Genomic DNA, 20,190 nt, shown 5'->3' with positions numbered 1-20,190 from the left:
TTCATAGTCTATGGCCCATGTTTTCAAAGTGCAAAGGTTTTCTCACATAAGTTCATGTGGGTAAATACTTGAACTTTTCAACGTTGCAAACTGTAACCTGTAACTTGCTGTACTTTACTTTTCTTTACATGGACTCTTCTTCTGTACCAGGGCTTTGGCCTGTAGGGCTGTGGCACCTGTCATTCTCCACATTTCTGTCGTCGTCTGTAGTGTCATCAATTGGTTCTTTGTCTTTACCTTCTTCTGTTTCTGTTTCTTTTTCTCTGTCTATTCTTTCTGTGGCTTTATCTGTTATTACTGTAGACTTTAGGGTAGGCTGGGTGGAGACTGCTGGGCAACAGTATGGATTTCTGGGGCATGGCAAAACATCCAGTGTATACCAGCCACGTTCACCTTGGTGCTTTGTCAACTCGACCAGATCTCCCATCTGTAAGTTTCTGCCAGGGTGTCCTCTGGGCAAATGGGAACGGACGTGTCTCCTGCTTACAAATATCCCTTCCTTCATGCCGGGTGCTACAATAAAGCCGTATCCACTTTTCAAATTGAACTCCTCCACAACTCCACGGCAAAGATGACCTCTGACCTGGGATTTAGCTCTCCTTAAAGACTGCTTCTCCTCCAAGTCTCTGGCTGTTACTTTGTCCTTCCTATGTGGAGACTGCTGTGCCGGGGAAAACTTGGTTCTGCTGTGGCGCCGTGTCTTGCGGGCGGGATTCTGCTGGACTGCAACCTCACTGCTTGCGGGCTCCAAGGTGATGTACATACTGAGCATGAAGACAATCAGCTCTTCTTCAGCAGGGGGTGTCGGGCTCTCCTCCCAGCAGGAGTTCGGCAGCATCTCTGGGCCTGGTGCTGCATCCACTGCTGATGGCTCTGGGGTCAGCTTCTCAGCCTCCTGGCCTCCCCTCCCCCTTAGTTCTTCTGAGCACTCCTCTTACGGCAGTACTGGGGATGGATTTTCATCAGCAGGCCAGGATGGGGAGCCATCAGCCAAGGGAGTCACTGAGAACACTCTGGGCGAGCGCCAAGGGAGCAGATAGCGGTCCACCATTTCCTTGGGGAACCGCGTCTCCAAATCCGCTTTAAACTTCATATACTCTGGATCTTCTCTTTCCGACGGGGACATGGGACCCGGTTCCTTGGCCTGGGGAGCGGTGTCTGCTCTGGCCTTGCAGGCCGGGGTAGATGGCCTTGCGGCCTGGTCTTGGCGGGCCGGGCAGAGCTTCACTGCGGCGGCCTGGTCTTGGCAGGCCGGGCAGGCTTCACTGTGGCGGCCTGGTCTTGGCGGGCCGAGCCTGGCGTGGCTGCAGCCTGGTCTTGGCGGGCCGAAGCTGGCGGCGGCCTGGTCTTGGCGGGCCGCACCCAGCATGGCGGCGGCCTGGTCTTGGCTGGCCGTGCCCAGCATGGAGGCGGCCTGGGTTAGCGTCGCTCCTGCGGCGTGGATGAGGGTCACGGCCACGGCGGGATCTTGGCGGGAAAGATTAAAAATAAATTAAATAATTTACAATAAATAGCGGGGACATGCATAGACCATTCCTCCTCATTACATCATCCATATAAGCACAAATTTACATCAGACAAAGTTTCAGAGAAATTTCAAAGAATCCACACAACAGATACTGATGGAGGATATTATTACGAACCTTAAAGATTGTTCAAACTTGAGATGGAGAAAATAAAGATGGATACACGGACATTTATACATGAAATAATGATTTTATGGCTTTTTGTAGAAGTCTAAAAAAACATTTTTTATATCTGTTCTTAATATATTTTTTATATATTTTCTCAAATTTTCACATTTTATACACTTGCACCACATATACATTTCATTTTTCACTTTGCACATACACTTATTATTTTTTATATGTTTTCAATCACTTTCACTGATACACATTCATAATTGTATGACTTATTCACTTTTTACACATCTCACACAATAATTTTTCTCACATCGATGCTCACACACACTCATACTGGAACAATTACACATTTCAACAATTTTTGCATATTTTTATATTTTTTAATTTTATTTTTTATAGACATATTTTTTATGCCTATTATACAAACACAAACTCACATACTTGCATATATTCACCGTTTTATACATGTGTATGTTGTGTACATATATACATATATATATTCACATCCATGTATGTCCATATATAGATAGAATCATAATTATTACACTTGGTCACATATCTACATTTAGATTTATATTTATTAGAATTGTTATTTATGAATTGATATATTGTGCATATGATGAATTGGTAGTTAATAAGCTTCTGTTAATTTATTCATGGCTTTATACATGTCTGAGTTTCCTCAGATCTTCCCCATATCCTCTCTGTGATATGGGCTGGTGTAATCATGGTGATGTCACTCCTCGCTTTCCCCCACTGTGGTTTGGGCTGGGGGAGCGATGAGTGTATCACACCATATACTTCCTGCGGTGTGCGCTCTGTCTTGCAGCCTCCGGTACGGTTGCCATGCTAACGCGTCCTGTAACTCCCTCCCCTCCGCTCTCCTGGTGACGTGGAACGCCGCAGCATGAACTTCTGGTCTGGGTGGTGCAGACACGAGTGCCATTATGCCGCAGAGGTGAGAGGTATAAAATCCTCCTCTGTGCACCCCATTATTGCCCTCATGAAGAAGCCCGCCAGGCGAAACGTGTCAGGGGGATCGGTTCTCCTCTTGCACATCCTGCACGGTAATTATTTTCAGTTGGACACTGTCTTTTTTCTCGGCTGCATGGTTTTACCTCAGCCTGATTTTCTATTTTGGCTGGTTACCTTACTTCAGATTATTGCAATACCTGGTATCCTTCTGTTGTCTCCTTTGTGCAATAAGTCAGGGTCTGTGCAATATATTCCTATTTTTTCTGGCTTTCATGTAGCACTTTATTATATCTGGTCCCTTATAACCAGACAAACTCTTCAGGGTGGGGCACTGAGCACTATATATTGCTGCTTTATTTATTCCAGGTGATTGGCAGTATGCTTTATTCTTGTTTTTCTTGTGCAATACATTTATTTATCTTTATGTGGTTCCCCATCTTTTTTCTGTTGGGTTGTAATAATATGGTTTTCTGGGCTGTGCAATAAATATCAGTGACTTTTCATTGTATATACTATATTTGCATTAGTTCAGACTTCTTGCCTTACAACACTGACCCCTAGTGGTGGTATTTGTGAAAATTATTTTCCTAGATATATACAGGTAAAAAAATATATCTTTGTACAGTGTTAGCCAATAGAGAGAAAACGTTTGTCAGAACTTAGATATATAGTAATTCACACTGTTACATACATATTCTATATTTTATTTCAACCTGCATACAGGAACATTTGGATTATTTGGTTGAATATATTTTCCAGTTTTTTGCATTTAATGTGACTTACAGCGACTATTGTATGCACTTTAAACCCTGAAAAATCTTTTTTTGACAACATTTTTTGCATATTAAAACTTTGATGTAAATTTGTGCTTATATGATGTAATGAGGAGGAATGTTCTGTGCTTGTCCCCGCTATGTATTGTAAAGTATTTAATTTATTTTTAATTTTTAAAATAAAGAATATATTTTATAAGAAAAAAGAATATTTATTCTGGCTTCAAACCTAGTTCGGTTCTTCAGGTGTTATCTATACAAAACTTTTTTGCGTGTGTGTGTGTATATGTGTGCGCGCGTGTGTGTATAATAATAATAATAATAATAATCTTTATTTCTATAGCGCCAACATATTCCGCAGCGCTTTACAATTCAGGAGGAACATATACATATCATATACATAAACATATACAAACAAGTAACAATTATAGAAGATACAATATTTAAAAGGAAAAATGGCAAGGTACAAGTGTTTATTTAAAATGACAATCCAGCCAGCTCATGGGGGATAGATGATGGCTTCCTGGACCAGTTGGCAAGAGCCTTGAGATGCATTTGGGTGCCAAGGAGTTTGACGTTGGGTTATGTTCTGAGAAGTTGTAGAGGGATTATGTGAAATTAGTTTGGCTAGGGAGTGTGATAGGCCGCCCTAAAAAGATGCGTTTTTAGGGAGCGTCTGAAGCTGAGTAAGTTGTGATTTGTCCTAACTTCTTGGGGTAGAGCGTTCCAGAGGTTTGGTGCAGCTCGGAAGAAGTCTTGGATTCGGGAGTGGGAGGTTCGAATTAGTGTGGATGTTAGTCGAAAGTCATTTGCAGAGCGTAGAGAACGGGTGGGATGATAGACAGAGAGGAGGGTGGAGATGTAGGAGGGTGCTGCACTGTGGAGAGCTTTGTGGGTGAGAACAGTGTATGTGTCTGTGTGCGTACATGTGTGTGCGTGTGTGTGTGTATCTGTGTGTGTGTGTGTATCTGTGTGCGTGCGTGCGTGTGTATAAATATATATTTAATTTTCTTTTATTAAATAGTAAGACAGAAGTGTAAATATTTCAGAGTGCACGCACCGACCAATAGAACATGGTGTTATCAGATTTTCAGTACAAAAAAAATAAAATTTCGTACATTGTTAATTTCTAAGTCAGTCTTGTTTTTAATACATTATTTTATTTTTTTTCTATCCCACAAATTTTCCATCTTTCATGAGCCTAACATTAGTTCTACATGTAGAGACAAACCGCCCGCACTGATCTCGGAGCCTCCGGTTATCGCTTCTCGAGTTTTATGCAGATATTGACCCAAATTTCTAACACCGGCGTCTTACAGAGTTAGTTGACAAACTGGGACGTTCATTTTCATGGGGAAACTTTCGGCTCACATTTACATATAAAGAAACAGGATAATAAATGTTTATAGTGAAAAGCAGTTTATTAGAGAAAAACAACAAACTGTATACAAACGCCAGAGAAGCGTGAAGTGTCCTTGGTGCTCCCTTCATGGACCTTGTTGAGGGACATTCCCAGCATGTGTCAAGTATACTGGGATATCAAACACCGATATGTTGGGTGGTAAATGTACACAAGGGGGATTAAATTCAAGGCGTCGAGGGTGGAGGGGTAAATGGGGTCGTAGACTGGAGAGATTTTGGAAAGGAAGATTAGAATAAGGTGTGAGGTGAGGATTTGAGTAAGATGTGATGGATGGATTAGAATATGATGGAGATGGATATTTATATAGGGGAAGGGATGGGAAGTTGGGATAGAGGACAAGCGGGTGTGTACTGGGAGGGGCAACCACATTAGAAGGAACGTATTTGGAATGGGATGCAGGAAGGTGCCACAGGATCGTCGGAAAACAGGACGCGGGGTCTGGAGCTGAGGAGGAGGCTTGAGCCGCAGATTCCTGTCCTGGTATGTTGAGCTCTGTGTTTGGAAGAGGATGAGGGTTGTAATCTGAAGACCTGTAGGGATGTCCATGGATAATGAAGGGGGCAAGGTCATGTGGGTAGGTGTCCTGTCTGCTGACCGCCGTATTCTGGATCATCATGGCCTCCGGAGGAATCCGACTCACATCCACTGTCCAGAAGTTCCCTTTGGCCTGAGGATTGTGCGGATCCTTCAGCACCTGAAATAAATGTAGATAATGATTGAAATAGAATTCTAATTTTGAAATATAAAGTCTCTACTATCTGTGGTCATAGAGAAGAAATGAGGTGACACTTTGTATGTGAGAAGAGCGGCTATATGGGACATGTGGAGGGCGGCTCCAGGGCCGGTATATAGGTAGTCATGGAGAAGAGGAGCATTCAATAGGTTTCCACTTCTTGTACTATGAGATCAAACTTGTATTAGCTCCACATTTAATGTAATGTCTTTATCCTGAAAGCTTTGATCGGGAAATCGGTGGATAATGGTGGAAAACTGGGGAACGCTCATCTCTAAGGTAGAAATGTCTGGGGAGTTTTGAGTAGTTTATCAGTGTCTTTGGGGCATTTATCAACTATATTGTGAAGGGGATAGAGATTTTCAAAAACTATAAAGCAAAGTGAAACCTCCTAAAATAATGCCAAATTCTATAGAAAACAATGCAATTAAAAAAAAAAATAAAATAAAATTAAGCAAATCAGATTTATGATCTTAAAAAATTGTTGTGGTGTCATAAATATTTCGTGAGATGGAGAAAAGTCCGGCCTCATTAGAGGAGAAATCCAGCGCTGTGTGTGACGAGGATTATTAGGAGAACCTGGGATCTGCTATCGGAATTACGAGGAAATTACTTTCTGTATCAGAGATGAAAAGTGTCCAGAAAATGGGATCCGATGTAAGACAATTGTAAAATGCAGCAATTTTATCAGGACTTGTATTAGAGACCGGTTATTATTCAGTCTCCGAACAGGACGGATCCTCACAAATGTAACTTACTCCGTGACCCATATACAGGCATTTGTTCTATTTTCCCCATTTCTACTGTCTTATAATATGACCAATGATGGATCTAGACACACGAACAATGGTCCGCGGCAAACAGAATGGTGTTTAACAAGGACAAATGCAAAGTCCTTCATCTGGACAAACAAATGTAAAAAGCATCTATAGTATGGGAGGACTAGAACTAGGTGAAAGCACCGGGGAAAAGGACTGGGGTATAATAGTAGATCCCAGATTCAGCATGAGCCAACAATGCGGAGCTGCAGCTAAAAAGGCCAACAAAATTCTGGGATGTATCAAGACAAGCATTGAATCTATATGAAGAGAAGAGATTATTGCCCTATACTCTGCCCTGGTCAAACCCCACCTGGAATACAGTGTACAGTTCTGGACCCCAATTCAAGAAAGACATCAATATATTGGAGCTAGACCAGAGAAGAGCAACCAAGATGGTAGAAAGTCTATAAACCATGTCATAAGAAAAACCGCTAAAAGAACTATGAATGTTTAGTTTGCAAAAGAGAAGGCTGAGAGGAGACTTAATAGCGGTCTACAAATATCTGAAAGGAAGTCAGAGTGCAGAGGGAACCACTCTATTCTCACTAGCACAAGGAAGTACAAGAAGCAATGGGATGAAACTGAAAGTAAGGAGATTCAGATTAGACATTAGGAAAATGTTTCTGACAGTGAGGGCAGTTAGAGAATTGAACGGGCAGCCACAGGAGGTAGTAAGGGCAGTCAGAGGGTGGAACAGGCTACCATGGGAGGCAGTGAGCTCTCCATCAATGGAAATCTTCAAGTGAAAGCTGGATAAACATATAGCTGAGATGATTTAAAGAAAGCCTGCACTCGCAGGGGGTTGGACTCAATGGCCCTTAAGATCCCTTCCAATCATTCTATGAATCTATGAATAGTAACTATTCGAGTTTGGAGTATTCGTAATAAATCCCAAAGTTCTATTCCGGTATTCGTCACAAATAACGAACTTAATGCAAGTCAATAGGGGACCCGAGCATTTTTTTGTGATATCTTCAAGAATAATCCGAACCTGAATAGTTACTATTCGTTCATCACTAAAAATGCCGCATCTTACACTTTAAAGAAATCTCCTCTTCCGCCCCAGTAACTTCCAGCCCCGAGTCCTCACCTTCCTGAAGCAGGCGTTGGAGGACAGGTTGTGCCTGATGGAGTCTTTCCAGCCTTTATATTCTCCATTGAATAAGGGGAAGAATTCGCTAATCTTTTCCAAAATCTGAAAAAGAAAAAACCCAAAACACTTAGTTCTTCCAAAATTATTAATAACAGTGAACCGTTTTATCCTAAATTGTGAATTCCTGTTTCCTAACTAAACTTTCATAAGGAAGGGAAAGAACCAGCAAGAAGCTTTTACATCTTTTATCCTGGATGTTTGTGGCTGTAATAATATGTATTAGAAGATTACATTACATTACAGTAGGAGAACAGACTGGAAAGCTTTGTTGTCCCCTCTAGATCTCCTAAGTCTATTCCCACCAACATTCCTCCTTTATATCGTCGCTCTCTTACCTCCGACAGCTTCAGCCTCTTGTCTGGGGCGCTCTGTATCACCAGCGCAATCATGGCCAGGTAGGAATATGGAGGTTTGGGGTATCGCTGGTAATTCTTCATTTTCTCATTTTTCTGCTGTCCACTGTCCTTCTCTATTGGAGCTCCGTCACTGTTGGAGTCCAGATCCAGTATCTGGTCAATGCTGAAGGTTTCCCAGGGTTGGGGGTTGGAGTTCATGTCTCTCAGTCGTCTTCACAGATTCCAGTATTAGGGTACCTTCACACTTAGCGATGCAGCAGCGATCCGACCAGCGATCTGACCTGGTCAGGATCGCTGCTGCATCGCTACATGGTCGCTGGTGAGCTGTCAAACAGGCAGATCTCACCAGCGACCAGTGAACAGCCCCCAGCCAGCAGCGACGTGCAAGCGACGCTGCGCTTGCACGGAGCTGCCGTCTGGAAGCTGCGGAGACTGGTAACTAAGGTAAACATCGGGTATGGTTACCCGATGTTTACATTAGTTACCAGCGCACAGCTGTGTGTGCAGGGAGCAGGGAGCCGCGCACACTGAGCGCTGGCTCCTTGCTCTCCTACCATAGCTACAGTACACATCGGGTTAATTAACCCGATGTGTAATGCAGCTACATGTGCAGAGAGCAGGGAGCCGCGCACACTGTTTAGCGCTGGCTCCTTGCTCTCCTAGCTGCTGTACACATCGGGTTAATTAACCCGATGTGTACAGCAGCTACATGTGCAGAGAGCCGGAGCCGGCAGCACAGGCAGCGTGAGAGCTGCAGATGCTGGTAACTAAGGTAAATATCGGGTAACCACCTTGGTTACCCGATGTTTATCTTGGATACAGCTTACCTCAGCTGTCAGATGCCGGCTCCTGCTCCCCTGCTCGCTTCATTTGTCGCTCTCTTGCTGTCACACACAGCGATCTGTGTGTCACAGCAGGAGAGCGGCTTTGAAGAAAACGAACCAGGGCTGTGTGTAACGAGCAGCGATCTCGCAGCAGGGGCCAGATCGCTGCTCAGTGTCACACACAGCGAGATCGCTAATGAGGTCACTGCTGCGTCACAAAAACCGTGACTCAGCAGCGATCTCGGCAGCGAGCTCGCTGTGTGTGAAGCACCCCTTAGATGTGATGTGACCTTGGACCAGTGAAGGAGCCTTGATAAGAGCCGATCACCCCACCTCCGGCTTTCTCATGTTAATACCCCCCAGCACAAGATGGAGGTCATTACTGGTATCAACTCAACTGCTATAGAAAGACCCTGATCCATAAACACAATAACAGTGAGAATATGCAAAGTCTCACTCCTTGGCTGTGATTCATGGTTTATATATCTTTTGTTATGTATGTAGTGAGTGTACACAGTGCAGCCCTTTGTGTGTATTCATCATCAGCCGCATAGGTAATGCTGAGGCCCAGAAGGAAACACACAGCCCATAGGGGCAACACATTGTGCTCTGGACTGAAGAGCTTACATTTTGTGAGTTACATAAATAAATGGTCACTTTTTCCCTCAAATTATCAATCGTTTCTTTTACTTATAGATTATAACAAATAATCCAGTAAAATCTTATTTTCCACATTTATAATTCTGGCTTTTTCCTCTCCATCCCATTATTTCATGTATTTGGATTAGAATATATTTAGATTTGATTTACTCTTGTTACTTTATTTCATTTCTCATTATCGTCTGATTTTCCTCCTTCCATCTACATTATTATTCAGGGGCATTAGATTGTTAGTGGTGACCACACGGGGCGGTGTGGATACCGGTTTACTACGATTGGCATCCAGAGGCAAACATAGGGGTGTAGTATTAAAAATTTTATTCAAAGGTTTCATATTAAATGTTTCTTTTCCTAATTTCTTACGTTCCTTTTCACACCTCAGTAGACCTCTGTGTTATCTTCCTCTTCCTCATTTTTCTGTTGTGGGGGAATCTCCTCATTGACCGTGTGATGATTACACTGAACCCGAGGATTATTTTCTATGGCGAATATCAGGGGGAGAATGTTCCTAAAAACTGAACCCCTCTAAGGAAGTGTGAATTTATGAGGAGCATTTATTGTTTTGTCTTGTGGACACCACATTTCCAAGAACAGTTTTGGATGTTTCTTTGTCCCTAGTGTGAAGCCCCACAGGTGTTGTGTCAGTGCATTACCTTCAGGGACTTCACGTGAATGGTGTGTGGAACCACAAGGCGCAGAATGACTCAAAACACAGTCCGGGCAGTCTTTCAGGGTTTTTACTCACAGTTGATGGCAGGGTGAGTAACCTGGGCGTAGCTGGGATGAACCAGGCTGGAACCAGGTATCCTTCCGGCTGGCTGATGAGGGTGACTACCAACTCACCTTCCTAGCCCTGTGTGTTTTATGGTGAGCCCTACTTGAAGCCCTGCTAGGGTCACCGAGGGAAGTTGCTGATACCTCTCTCCCCTTCTTTTGGCCCGTTTGCTTGTTGCCTGGACCAGGTCACTCCGGCTGCTTGCCTCCTGTGAACTATGGGCCCTCTTTTTGCTACGTGGCTGCGGACTCTGTGGTGGTATGGTGTGGGTCTGAAGTGCCCCCACTGGCAGGTTTGGCAGGAGAAAATTGGATAAATCTCTCCACTGGGACCTGTTACCCTTGCGGGCCTGGTACCTCCCTGGCAGTACCCTTACTCTGCCACTCCTTTTCTCTCTCTAGCCTTGGGTGGATTTCGAGTGGCACTACCAGGTGACCAATCTCCCCCATTGGTAGTCACTGCACGTACGTTGTCTGACTAGTGGCAGCCTCAGGTCTCCTCCTTGCATCTGCTCTCCCTGAGCTCCACTTCAGACTCAGCTCCCTCCTTACTACTCTGTCTGCCTACGCAACCTAGCAACCAGGCTCTCTACCACACCCCTTGAGTGGAGATGGAGGCCACGCCCCCTCCTGGGTTCCCCAGGGGTCCACCCAAAGGTAGATGTGTGAGACCTGATTACTATGCGCCTGTGTAGTCACACCTCAGTCAGCCTTCTGGATTACCATTATCAGTAGACCACTGCGCAACCAGCTCTGTCCTCACCTATTGTACCATCACCCATTCCCTGTAGACTGTGAGCCCTCGCGGGCAGGGTCCTCTCTCCTCCTATACCACTCTGTCTTGTACTGTTAATGATTGTTGTACGTATACCCTCTTTCACTTGTAAAGCGCCATGGAATAAATGGCGCTATAATAATAAATAATAATAATAATTACCTGTATTGTACTGCCCCCAGCATGGGAGCAGTGCTCACTGGTGCCTGACCAGGTCAGGGGTGCCACATTCCCCCTTAGTTATCACCAGCACGTCCTTGGGCTGCAAGACAACATTTTAAAATGCATAAAACATTAAAACATAAAACCACCAGGTACCATACATCACCACCCTCCACCCACAAGTCCGTTAACCCATCCAAAACCCTCTCAGAAGGCAGGTCACCGGTCGTTTTAGCAACCAGGCCTGGGACATCCGCTTCCCTAGACCTTTCCTCCAATCTTCCTCTCCCGTCGAGCCGCACCTTCAGCCACTTCTGGCAGGATGTAGAGGCGGCTTTCTTGGTCTGGTGCGGCTTTCTTGGTTTGGTGGTTTCAGGGTATACCTGGCCTGGTGAAGCCGCGCCTTCAGCCTCTTCTGGCAGGATGTAGAGGCGACTTTCTTGGTCTGGTGGTTTCAGGGTATACCTGGCCTGGTGGAGCCATGCTTTCAGCCTCTTCTGGCAGGATGTAGAGGCGGCCTCCACAGTTGGTGCTGACCAGGTACCCTCTTTGTGTTGGAGAGCCAGGCCCCATAAACAGGCGTGCTCGCTGGTCACAGGCGAGCCAGGCCCCTAAACAGGCTAGCTCTGGTGATGGTACCATTCAAGGTAACTATTAACACTGCGAGAGTTTGTGGCTATAGCCAGTTCATAGTCTATGGCCCATGTTTTCAAAGTGCAAAGGTTTTCTCACATAAGTTCATGTGGGTAAATACTTGAACTTTTCAACGTTGCAAACTGTAACCTGTAACTTGCTGTACTTTACTTTTCTTTACATGGACTCTTCTTCTGTACCAGGGCTTTGGCCTGTAGGGCTGTGGCACCTGTCATTCTCCACATTTCTGTCGTCGTCTGTAGTGTCATCAATTGGTTCTTTGTCTTTACCTTCTTCTGTTTCTGTTTCTTTTTCTCTGTCTATTCTTTCTGTGGCTTTATCTGTTATTACTGTAGACTTTAGGGTAGGCTGGGTGGAGACTGCTGGGCAACAGTATGGATTTCTGGGGCATGGCAAAACATCCAGTGTATACCAGCCACGTTCACCTTGGTGCTTTGTCAACTCGACCAGATCTCCCATCTGTAAGTTTCTGCCAGGGTGTCCTCTGGGCAAATGGGAACGGACGTGTCTCCTGCTTACAAATATCCCTTCCTTCATGCCGGGTGCTACAATAAAGCCGTATCCACTTTTCAAATTGAACTCCTCCACAACTCCACGGCAAAGATGACCTCTGACCTGGGATTTAGCTCTCCTTAAAGACTGCTTCTCCTCCAAGTCTCTGGCTGTTACTTTGTCCTTCCTATGTGGAGACTGCTGTGCCGGGGAAAACTTGGTTCTGCTGTGGCGCCGTGTCTTGCGGGCGGGATTCTGCTGGACTGCAACCTCACTGCTTGCGGGCTCCAAGGTGATGTACATACTGAGCATGAAGACAATCAGCTCTTCTTCAGCAGGGGGTGTCGGGCTCTCCTCCCAGCAGGAGTACGGCAGCATCTCTGGGCCTGGTGCTGCATCCACTGCTGATGGCTCTGGGGTCAGCTTCTCAGCCTCCTGGCCTCCCCTCCCCCTTAGTTCTTCTGAGCACTCCTCTTACGGCAGTACTGGGGATGGATTTTCATCAGCAGGCCAGGATGGGGAGCCATCAGCCAAGGGAGTCACTGAGAACACTCTGGGCGAGCGCCAAGGGAGCAGATAGCGGTCCACCATTTCCTTGGGGAACCGCGTCTCCAAATCCGCTTTAAACTTCATATACTCTGGATCTTCTCTTTCCGACGGGGACATGGGACCCGGTTCCTTGGCCTGGGGAGCGGTGTCTGCTCTGGCCTTGCAGGCCGGGGTAGATGGCCTTGCGGCCTGGTCTTGGCGGGCCGGGCAGAGCTTCACTGCGGCGGCCTGGTCTTGGCAGGCCGGGCAGGCTTCACTGTGGCGGCCTGGTCTTGGCGGGCCGAGCCTGGCGTGGCTGCAGCCTGGTCTTGGCGGGCCGAAGCTGGCGGCGGCCTGGTCTTGGCGGGCCGCACCCAGCATGGCGGCGGCCTGGTCTTGGCTGGCCGTGCCCAGCATGGAGGCGGCCTGGGTTAGCGTCGCTCCTGCGGCGTGGATGAGGGTCACGGCCACGGCGGGATCTTGGCGGGAAAGATTAAAAATAAATTAAATAATTTACAATAAATAGCGGGGACATGCATAGACCATTCCTCCTCATTACATCATCCATATAAGCACAAATTTACATCAGACAAAGTTTCAGAGAAATTTCAAAGAATCCACACAACAGATACTGATGGAGGATATTATTACGAACCTTAAAGATTGTTCAAACTTGAGATGGAGAAAATAAAGATGGATACACGGACATTTATACATGAAATAATGATTTTATGGCTTTTTGTAGAAGTCTAAAAAAACATTTTTTATATCTGTTCTTAATATATTTTTTATATATTTTCTCAAATTTTCACATTTTATACACTTGCACCACATATACATTTCATTTTTCACTTTGCACATACACTTATTATTTTTTATATGTTTTCAATCACTTTCACTGATACACATTCATAATTGTATGACTTATTCACTTTTTACACATCTCACACAATAATTTTTCTCACATCGATGCTCACACACACTCATACTGGAACAATTACACATTTCAACAATTTTTGCATATTTTTATATTTTTTAATTTTATTTTTTATAGACATATTTTTTATGCCTATTATACAAACACAAACTCACATACTTGCATATATTCACCGTTTTATACATGTGTATGTTGTGTACATATATACATATATATATTCACATCCATGTATGTCCATATATAGATAGAATCATAATTATTACACTTGGTCACATATCTACATTTAGATTTATATTTATTAGAATTGTTATTTATGAATTGATATATTGTGCATATGATGAATTGGTAGTTAATAAGCTTCTGTTAATTTATTCATGGCTTTATACATGTCTGAGTTTCCTCAGATCTTCCCCATATCCTCTCTGTGATATGGGCTGGTGTAATCATGGTGATGTCACTCCTCGCTTTCCCCCACTGTGGTTTGGGCTGGGGGAGCGATGAGTGTATCACACCATATACTTCCTGCGGTGTGCGCTCTGTCTTGCAGCCTCCGGTACGGTTGCCATGCTAACGCGTCCTGTAACTCCCTCCCCTCCGCTCTCCTGGTGACGTGGAACGCCGCAGCATGAACTTCTGGTCTGGTTGGTGCAGACACGAGTGCCATTATGCCGCAGAGGTGAGAGGTATAAAATCCTCCTCTGTGCACCCCATTATTGCCCTCATGAAGAAGCCCGCCAGGCGAAACGTGTCAGGGGGATCGGTTCTCCTCTTGCACATCCTGCACGGTAATTATTTTCAGTTGGACACTGTCTTTTTTCTCGGCTGCATGGTTTTACCTCAGCCTGATTTTCTATTCTGGCTGGTTACCTTACTTCAGATTATTGTAATACCCGGTATCCTTCTGCTGTCTCCCTTGTGCAATAAGTCAGGGTCTGTGCAATATATTCCTATTTTTTCTGGCTTTCATGTAGCACTTTATTATATCTGGTCCCTTATAACCAGACAAACTCTTCAGGGTGGTGCACTGAGCACTATATATTGCTGCTTTATTTATTCCAGGTGATTGGCAGTATGCTTTATTCTTGTTTTTCTTGTGCAATACATTTATTTATCTTTATCTGGTTCCCCATCTTTTTTCTGTTGGGTTGTAATAATATGGTTTTCTGGGCTGTGCAATAAATATCAGTGACTTTTCATTGTATATACTATATTTGCATTAGTTCAGACTTCTTGCCTTACAACACTGACCCCTAGTGGTGGTATTTGTGAAAATTATTTTCCTAGATATATACAGGTAAAAAAATATATCTTTGTACAGTGTTAGCCAATAGAGAGAAAACGTTTGTCAGAACTTAGATATATAGTAATTCACACTGTTACATACATATTCTATATTTTATTTCAACCTGCATACAGGAACATTTGGATTATTTGGTTGAATATATTTTCCAGTTTTTTGCATTTAATGTGACTTACAGCGACTATTGTATGCACTTTAAGCCCTGAAAAATCTTTTTTTGACAACATTTTTTGCATATTAAAACTTTGATGTAAATTTGTGCTTATATGATGTAATGAGGAGGAATGTTCTGTGCTTGTCCCCGCTATGTATTGTAAAGTATTTAATTTATTTTTAATTTTTAAAATAAAGAATATATTTTATAAGAAAAAAGAATATTTATTCTGGCTTCAAACCTAGTTCGGTTCTTCAGGTGTTATCTATACAAAACTTTTTTGCGTGTGTGTGTGTATATGTGTGCGCGCGTGTGTGTATAATAATAATAATAATAATAATCTTTATTTCTATAGCGCCAACATATTCCGCAGCGCTTTACAATTCAGGAGGAACATATACATATCATATACATAAACATATACAAACAAGTAACAATTATAGAAGATACAATATTTAAAAGGAAAAATGGCAACCCTGCTCGTGAGAGCTTACAATCTACAATGAGATGGGGGGAGGGGCAAGGTACAAGTGTTTATTTAAAATGACAATCCAGCCAGCTCATGGGGGATAGATGATGGCTTCCTGGACCAGTTGGCAAGAGCCTTGAGATGCATTTGGGTGCCAAGGAGTTTGACGTGGGGTTATGTTCTGAGAAGTTGTAGAGGGATTATGTGAAATTAGTTTGGCTAGGGAGTGTGATAGGCCGCCCTAAAAAGATGCGTTTTTAGGGAGCGTCTGAAGCTGAGTAAGTTGTGATTTGTCCTAACTTCTTGGGGTAGAGCGTTCCAGAGGTTTGGTGCAGCTCGGAAGAAGTCTTGGATTCGGGAGTGGGAGGTTCGAATTAGTGTGGATGTTAGTCGAAAGTCATTTGCAGAGCGTAGAGAACGGGTGGGATGATAGACAGAGAGGAGGGTGGAGATGTAGGAGGGTGCTGCACTGTGGAGAGCTTTGTGGGTGAGAACAGTGTATGTGTCTGTGTGCGTACATGTGTTTGTGTGTGCGTGTGTGTGTGTATCTGTGTGTGTGTGTGTATCTGTGTGCGTGCGTGCGTGTGTATAAATATATATTTAATTTTCTTTTATTAAATAGTAAGACAGAAGTGTAAATATTTCAGAGTGCACGCACCGACCAATAGAACATGGTGTTATCAGATTTTCAGTACAAAAAAAATAAAATTTCGTACATTGTTAATTTCTAAGTCAGTCTTGTTTTTAATACATTATTTTATTTTTTTTCTATCCCACAAATTTTCCATCTTTCATGAGCCTAACATTAGTTCTACATGTAGAGACAAACCGCCCGCACTGATCTCGGAGCCTCCGGTTATCGCTTCTCGAGTTTTATGCAGATATTGACCCAAATTTCTAACACCGGCGTCTTACAGAGTTAGTTGACAAACTGGGACGTTCATTTTCATGGGGAAACTTTCGGCTCACATTTACATATAAAGAAACAGGATAATAAATGTTTATAGTGAAAAGCAGTTTATTAAGAGAAAAACAACAAACTATATACAAACGCCAGAGAAGCGTGAAGTGTCCTTGGTGCTCCCTTCATGGACCTTGTTGAGGGACATTCCCAGCATGTGTCAAGTATCCTGGGATATCAAACACCGATATGTTGGGTGGTAAATGTACACAAGGGGGATTAAATTCAAGGCGTCGAGGGTGGAGGGGTAAATGGGGTCGTAGACTGGAGAGATTTTGGAAAGGAAGATTAGAATAAGGTGTGAGGTGAGGATTTGAGTAAGATGTGATGGATGGATTAGAATATGATGGAGATGGATATTTATATAGGGGAAGGGATGGGAAGTTGGGATAGAGGACAAGCGGGTGTGTACTGGGAGGGGCAACCACATTAGAAGGAACGTATTTGGAATGGGATGCAGGAAGGTGCCACAGGATCGTCGGAAAACAGGACGCGGGGTCTGGAGCTGAGGAGGAGGCTTGAGCCGCAGATTCCTGTCCTGGTCTGTTGAGCTCTGTGTTTGGAAGAGGATAAGGGTTGTAATCTGAAGACCTGTAGGGATGTCCATGGATAATGAAAGGGGCTAGATCATGTGGGTAGGTGTCCTGTCTGCTGACCGCCGTATTCTGTATCATCATGGCCTCCGGAGGAATCCGACTCACATCCACTGTCCAGAAGTTCCCTTTGGCCTGAGGATTGTGCGGATCCTTCAGCACCTGAAATAAATGTAGATAATGATTGAAATAGAATTCTAATTTTGAAGTATAAAGTCTCTACTATCTGTGGTCATAGAGAAGAAATGAGGTGACACTTTGTATGTGAGAAGAGCGGCTATATGGGATATGTGGAGGGCGGCTACAGGGCCGGTATATAGGTAGTCATGGAGAAGAGGAGCATTCAATAGGTTTCCACTTCTTGTACTATGAGATCAAACTTGTATTAGCTCCACATTTAATGTAATGTCTTTATCCTGAAAGCTTTGATCGGGAAATCGGTGGATAATGGTGGAAAACTGGGGAACGCTCATCTCTAAGGTAGAAATGTCTGGGGAGTTTTGAGTAGTTTATCAGTGTCTTTGGGGCATTTATCAACTATATTGTGAAGGGGATAGAGATTTTCAAAAACTATAAAGCAAAGTGAAACCTCCTAAAATAATGCCAAATTCTATAGAAAACAATGCAATTAAAAAAAAAAATTAAAATTAAGCAAATCAGATTTATGATCTTAAAAAATTGTTGTGGTGTCATAAATATTTCGTGAGATGGAGAAAAGTCCGGCCTCATTAGAGGAGAAATCCAGCGCTGTGTGTGACGAGGTTTATTAGGAGAACCTGGAATCTGCTATCGGAATAATGGGGAATTTACTTTCTGTATCAGAGATGAAAAGTGTCCAGAAAATGATCCGGTGTAAGACAATTGTAAAATGCAGCAATTTTATCAGGACTTGTATTAGAGACCGGTTATTATTCAGTCTCCGAACAGGACGGATCCTCACAAATGTAACTTACTCCGTGACCCATATACAGGCATTTGTTCTATTTTCCCCATTTCTACTGTCTTATAATATGACCAATGATGGATCTAGACACACGAACAATGCTCCGCGGCAAACAGAATGGTGTTTAACAAGGACAAATGCAAAGTCCTTCATCTGGACAAACAAATGTAAAAAACATCTATAGTATGGGAGGACTAGAACTAGGTGAAAGCACCGGGGAAAAGGACTGGGGTATAATAGTGGATTCCCAGATTCAGCATGAGCCAACAATGCGGAGCTGCAGCTAAAAAGGCTAACAAAATTCTGGGATGTATCAAGACAAGCATTGAATCTATATGAAGAGAAGAGATTATTGCCCTATACTCTGCCCTGGTCAAACCCCACCTGGAATACTGTGTAGAGTTCTGGGCCCCCAATTTAAGAAAGACATTAATATATTGGAGCAAGTCCAGAGAAGAGCAACCAAGATGGTAGTAGGTCTACAAACCATGTCATAAAAAAAACCACTAAAAGAACTATGAATGTTTAGTTTGCAAAAGAGAAGGCTGAGAGGAGACTTAATAGCGGTCTACAAATATCTAAAAGGAAGTCACAATGCAGAGGGAACCACTCTATTCTCACTAGCACAAGGAAGTACAAGAAGCAATGGAATGAAACTGAAAGTAAGGAGATTCAGATTAGACATTAGGAAAATCTTTCTGACAGTGAGGGCAGTTAGAGAATTGAACAGGCAGCCACAGGAGGTAGTGAGGGCAGTCAGAGGGTGGAACAGGCTACCATGGGAGGCAGTGAGCTCTCCATCAATGGAAATCTTCAAGTGAAAACTGGATAAACATATAGCTGGGATGATTTAAAGAAAGCCTGCACTCGCAGGGGGTTGGACTCAATGGCCCTTAAGATCCCTTCCAATCATTCTATGAATCTATGAATAGTAACTATTCGAGTTTGGAGTATTCGTAATAAATCCCAAAGTTCTATTCCGGTATTCGTCACAAATAACGAACTTAATGCAAGTCAATAGGGAACCCGAGCATTTTTTTGTGATATCTTCAAGAATAATCCGAACCTGAACAGTTACTATTCGCTCATCACTAAAAATGCCGCATCTTACACTTTAAAGAAATCTCCTCTTCCGCCCCAGTAACTTCCAGCCCCGAGTCCTCACCTTCCTGAAGCAGGCGTTGGAGGACAGGTTGTGCCTGATGGAGTCTTTCCAGCCTTTATATTCTCCATTGAATAAGGGAAAGAATTCGCTAATCTTTTCCAAAATCTGAAAAAGAAAAAACCCAAAACACTCAGTTCTTCCAAAATTATTAATAACAGTGAACCGTTTTATCCTAAATTGTGAATTCCTGTTTCCTAACTAAACTTTCATAAGAAAGGTAAAGAACCAGCGAGAAGCTTTTACATCTTTTATCCTGGATGTTTGTGGCTGTAATAATATGTATTAGAAGATTACATTACATAGGAGAACAGACTGGAAAGCTTAGTTGTCCCCTCTAGATCTCCTAAGACTATTCCCACCAACCTTCCTCCTTTATATCATCGCTCTCTTACCTCCGACAGCTTCAGCCTCTTGTCTGGGGCGCTCTGTATCACCAGCGCAATCATGGCCAGGTAGGAATATGGAGGTTTGGGGTATCGCTGGTAATTCTTCATTTTCTCATTTTTCTGCTGTCCACTGTCCTTCTCTATTGGAGCTCCGTCACTGTTGGAGTCCAGATCCAGTATCTGGTCAATGCTGAAGGTTTCCCAGGGTTGGGGGTTGGAGTTCATGTCTCTCAGTCGTCTTCACAGATTCCAGTATTAGATGTGATGTGACCTTGGACCAGTGAAGGAGCCTTGATAAGAGCCGATCACCCCACCTCCGGCTTTCTCATGTTAATACCCCCCAGCACAAGATGGAGGTCATTACTGGTATCAACTCAACTGCTATAGAAAGACCCTGATCCATAAACACAATAACAGTGAGAATATGCAAAGTCTCACTCCTTGGCTGTGATTCATGGTTTATATATCTTTTGTTATGTATGTAGTGAGTGTACACAGTGCAGCCCTTTGTGTGTATTCATCATCAGCCGCATAGG

General features: G+C 43.5%; 1 protein-coding gene and 1 pseudogene across 1 annotated transcript; both read right to left on the bottom strand.

Annotated features, from left to right (window-relative positions):
• Positions 1-4,878: 4,878 nt before the first annotated feature.
• LOC142243788 (forkhead activin signal transducer 3-like) lies at positions 4,879-8,075 on the bottom strand. The gene is made up of 3 exons (XM_075315988.1): positions 7,857-8,075; positions 7,459-7,563; positions 4,879-5,508 (listed from the first exon to the last, which is right to left on the bottom strand). The coding sequence occupies exons 1-3, from the start codon at positions 8,073-8,075 to the stop codon at positions 4,879-4,881; spliced, it is 954 nt and encodes a 317-aa protein (XP_075172103.1).
• Positions 8,076-16,692: 8,617 nt separating this feature from the next.
• On the bottom strand, positions 16,693-19,990 carry LOC142243787 (forkhead activin signal transducer 3-like; annotated as a pseudogene).
• Between the last annotated feature and the right edge of the window lie 200 nt (positions 19,991-20,190).

This window comes from Anomaloglossus baeobatrachus, chromosome 6 (assembly GCF_048569485.1).
Source record: "Anomaloglossus baeobatrachus isolate aAnoBae1 chromosome 6, aAnoBae1.hap1, whole genome shotgun sequence".
NCBI classification, from domain to species: domain Eukaryota; kingdom Metazoa; phylum Chordata; class Amphibia; order Anura; family Aromobatidae; genus Anomaloglossus; species Anomaloglossus baeobatrachus.
The sequence above is the reverse complement of the archived record's forward strand: the minus strand, read 5'-3'. Positions and strand labels throughout refer to the sequence as shown.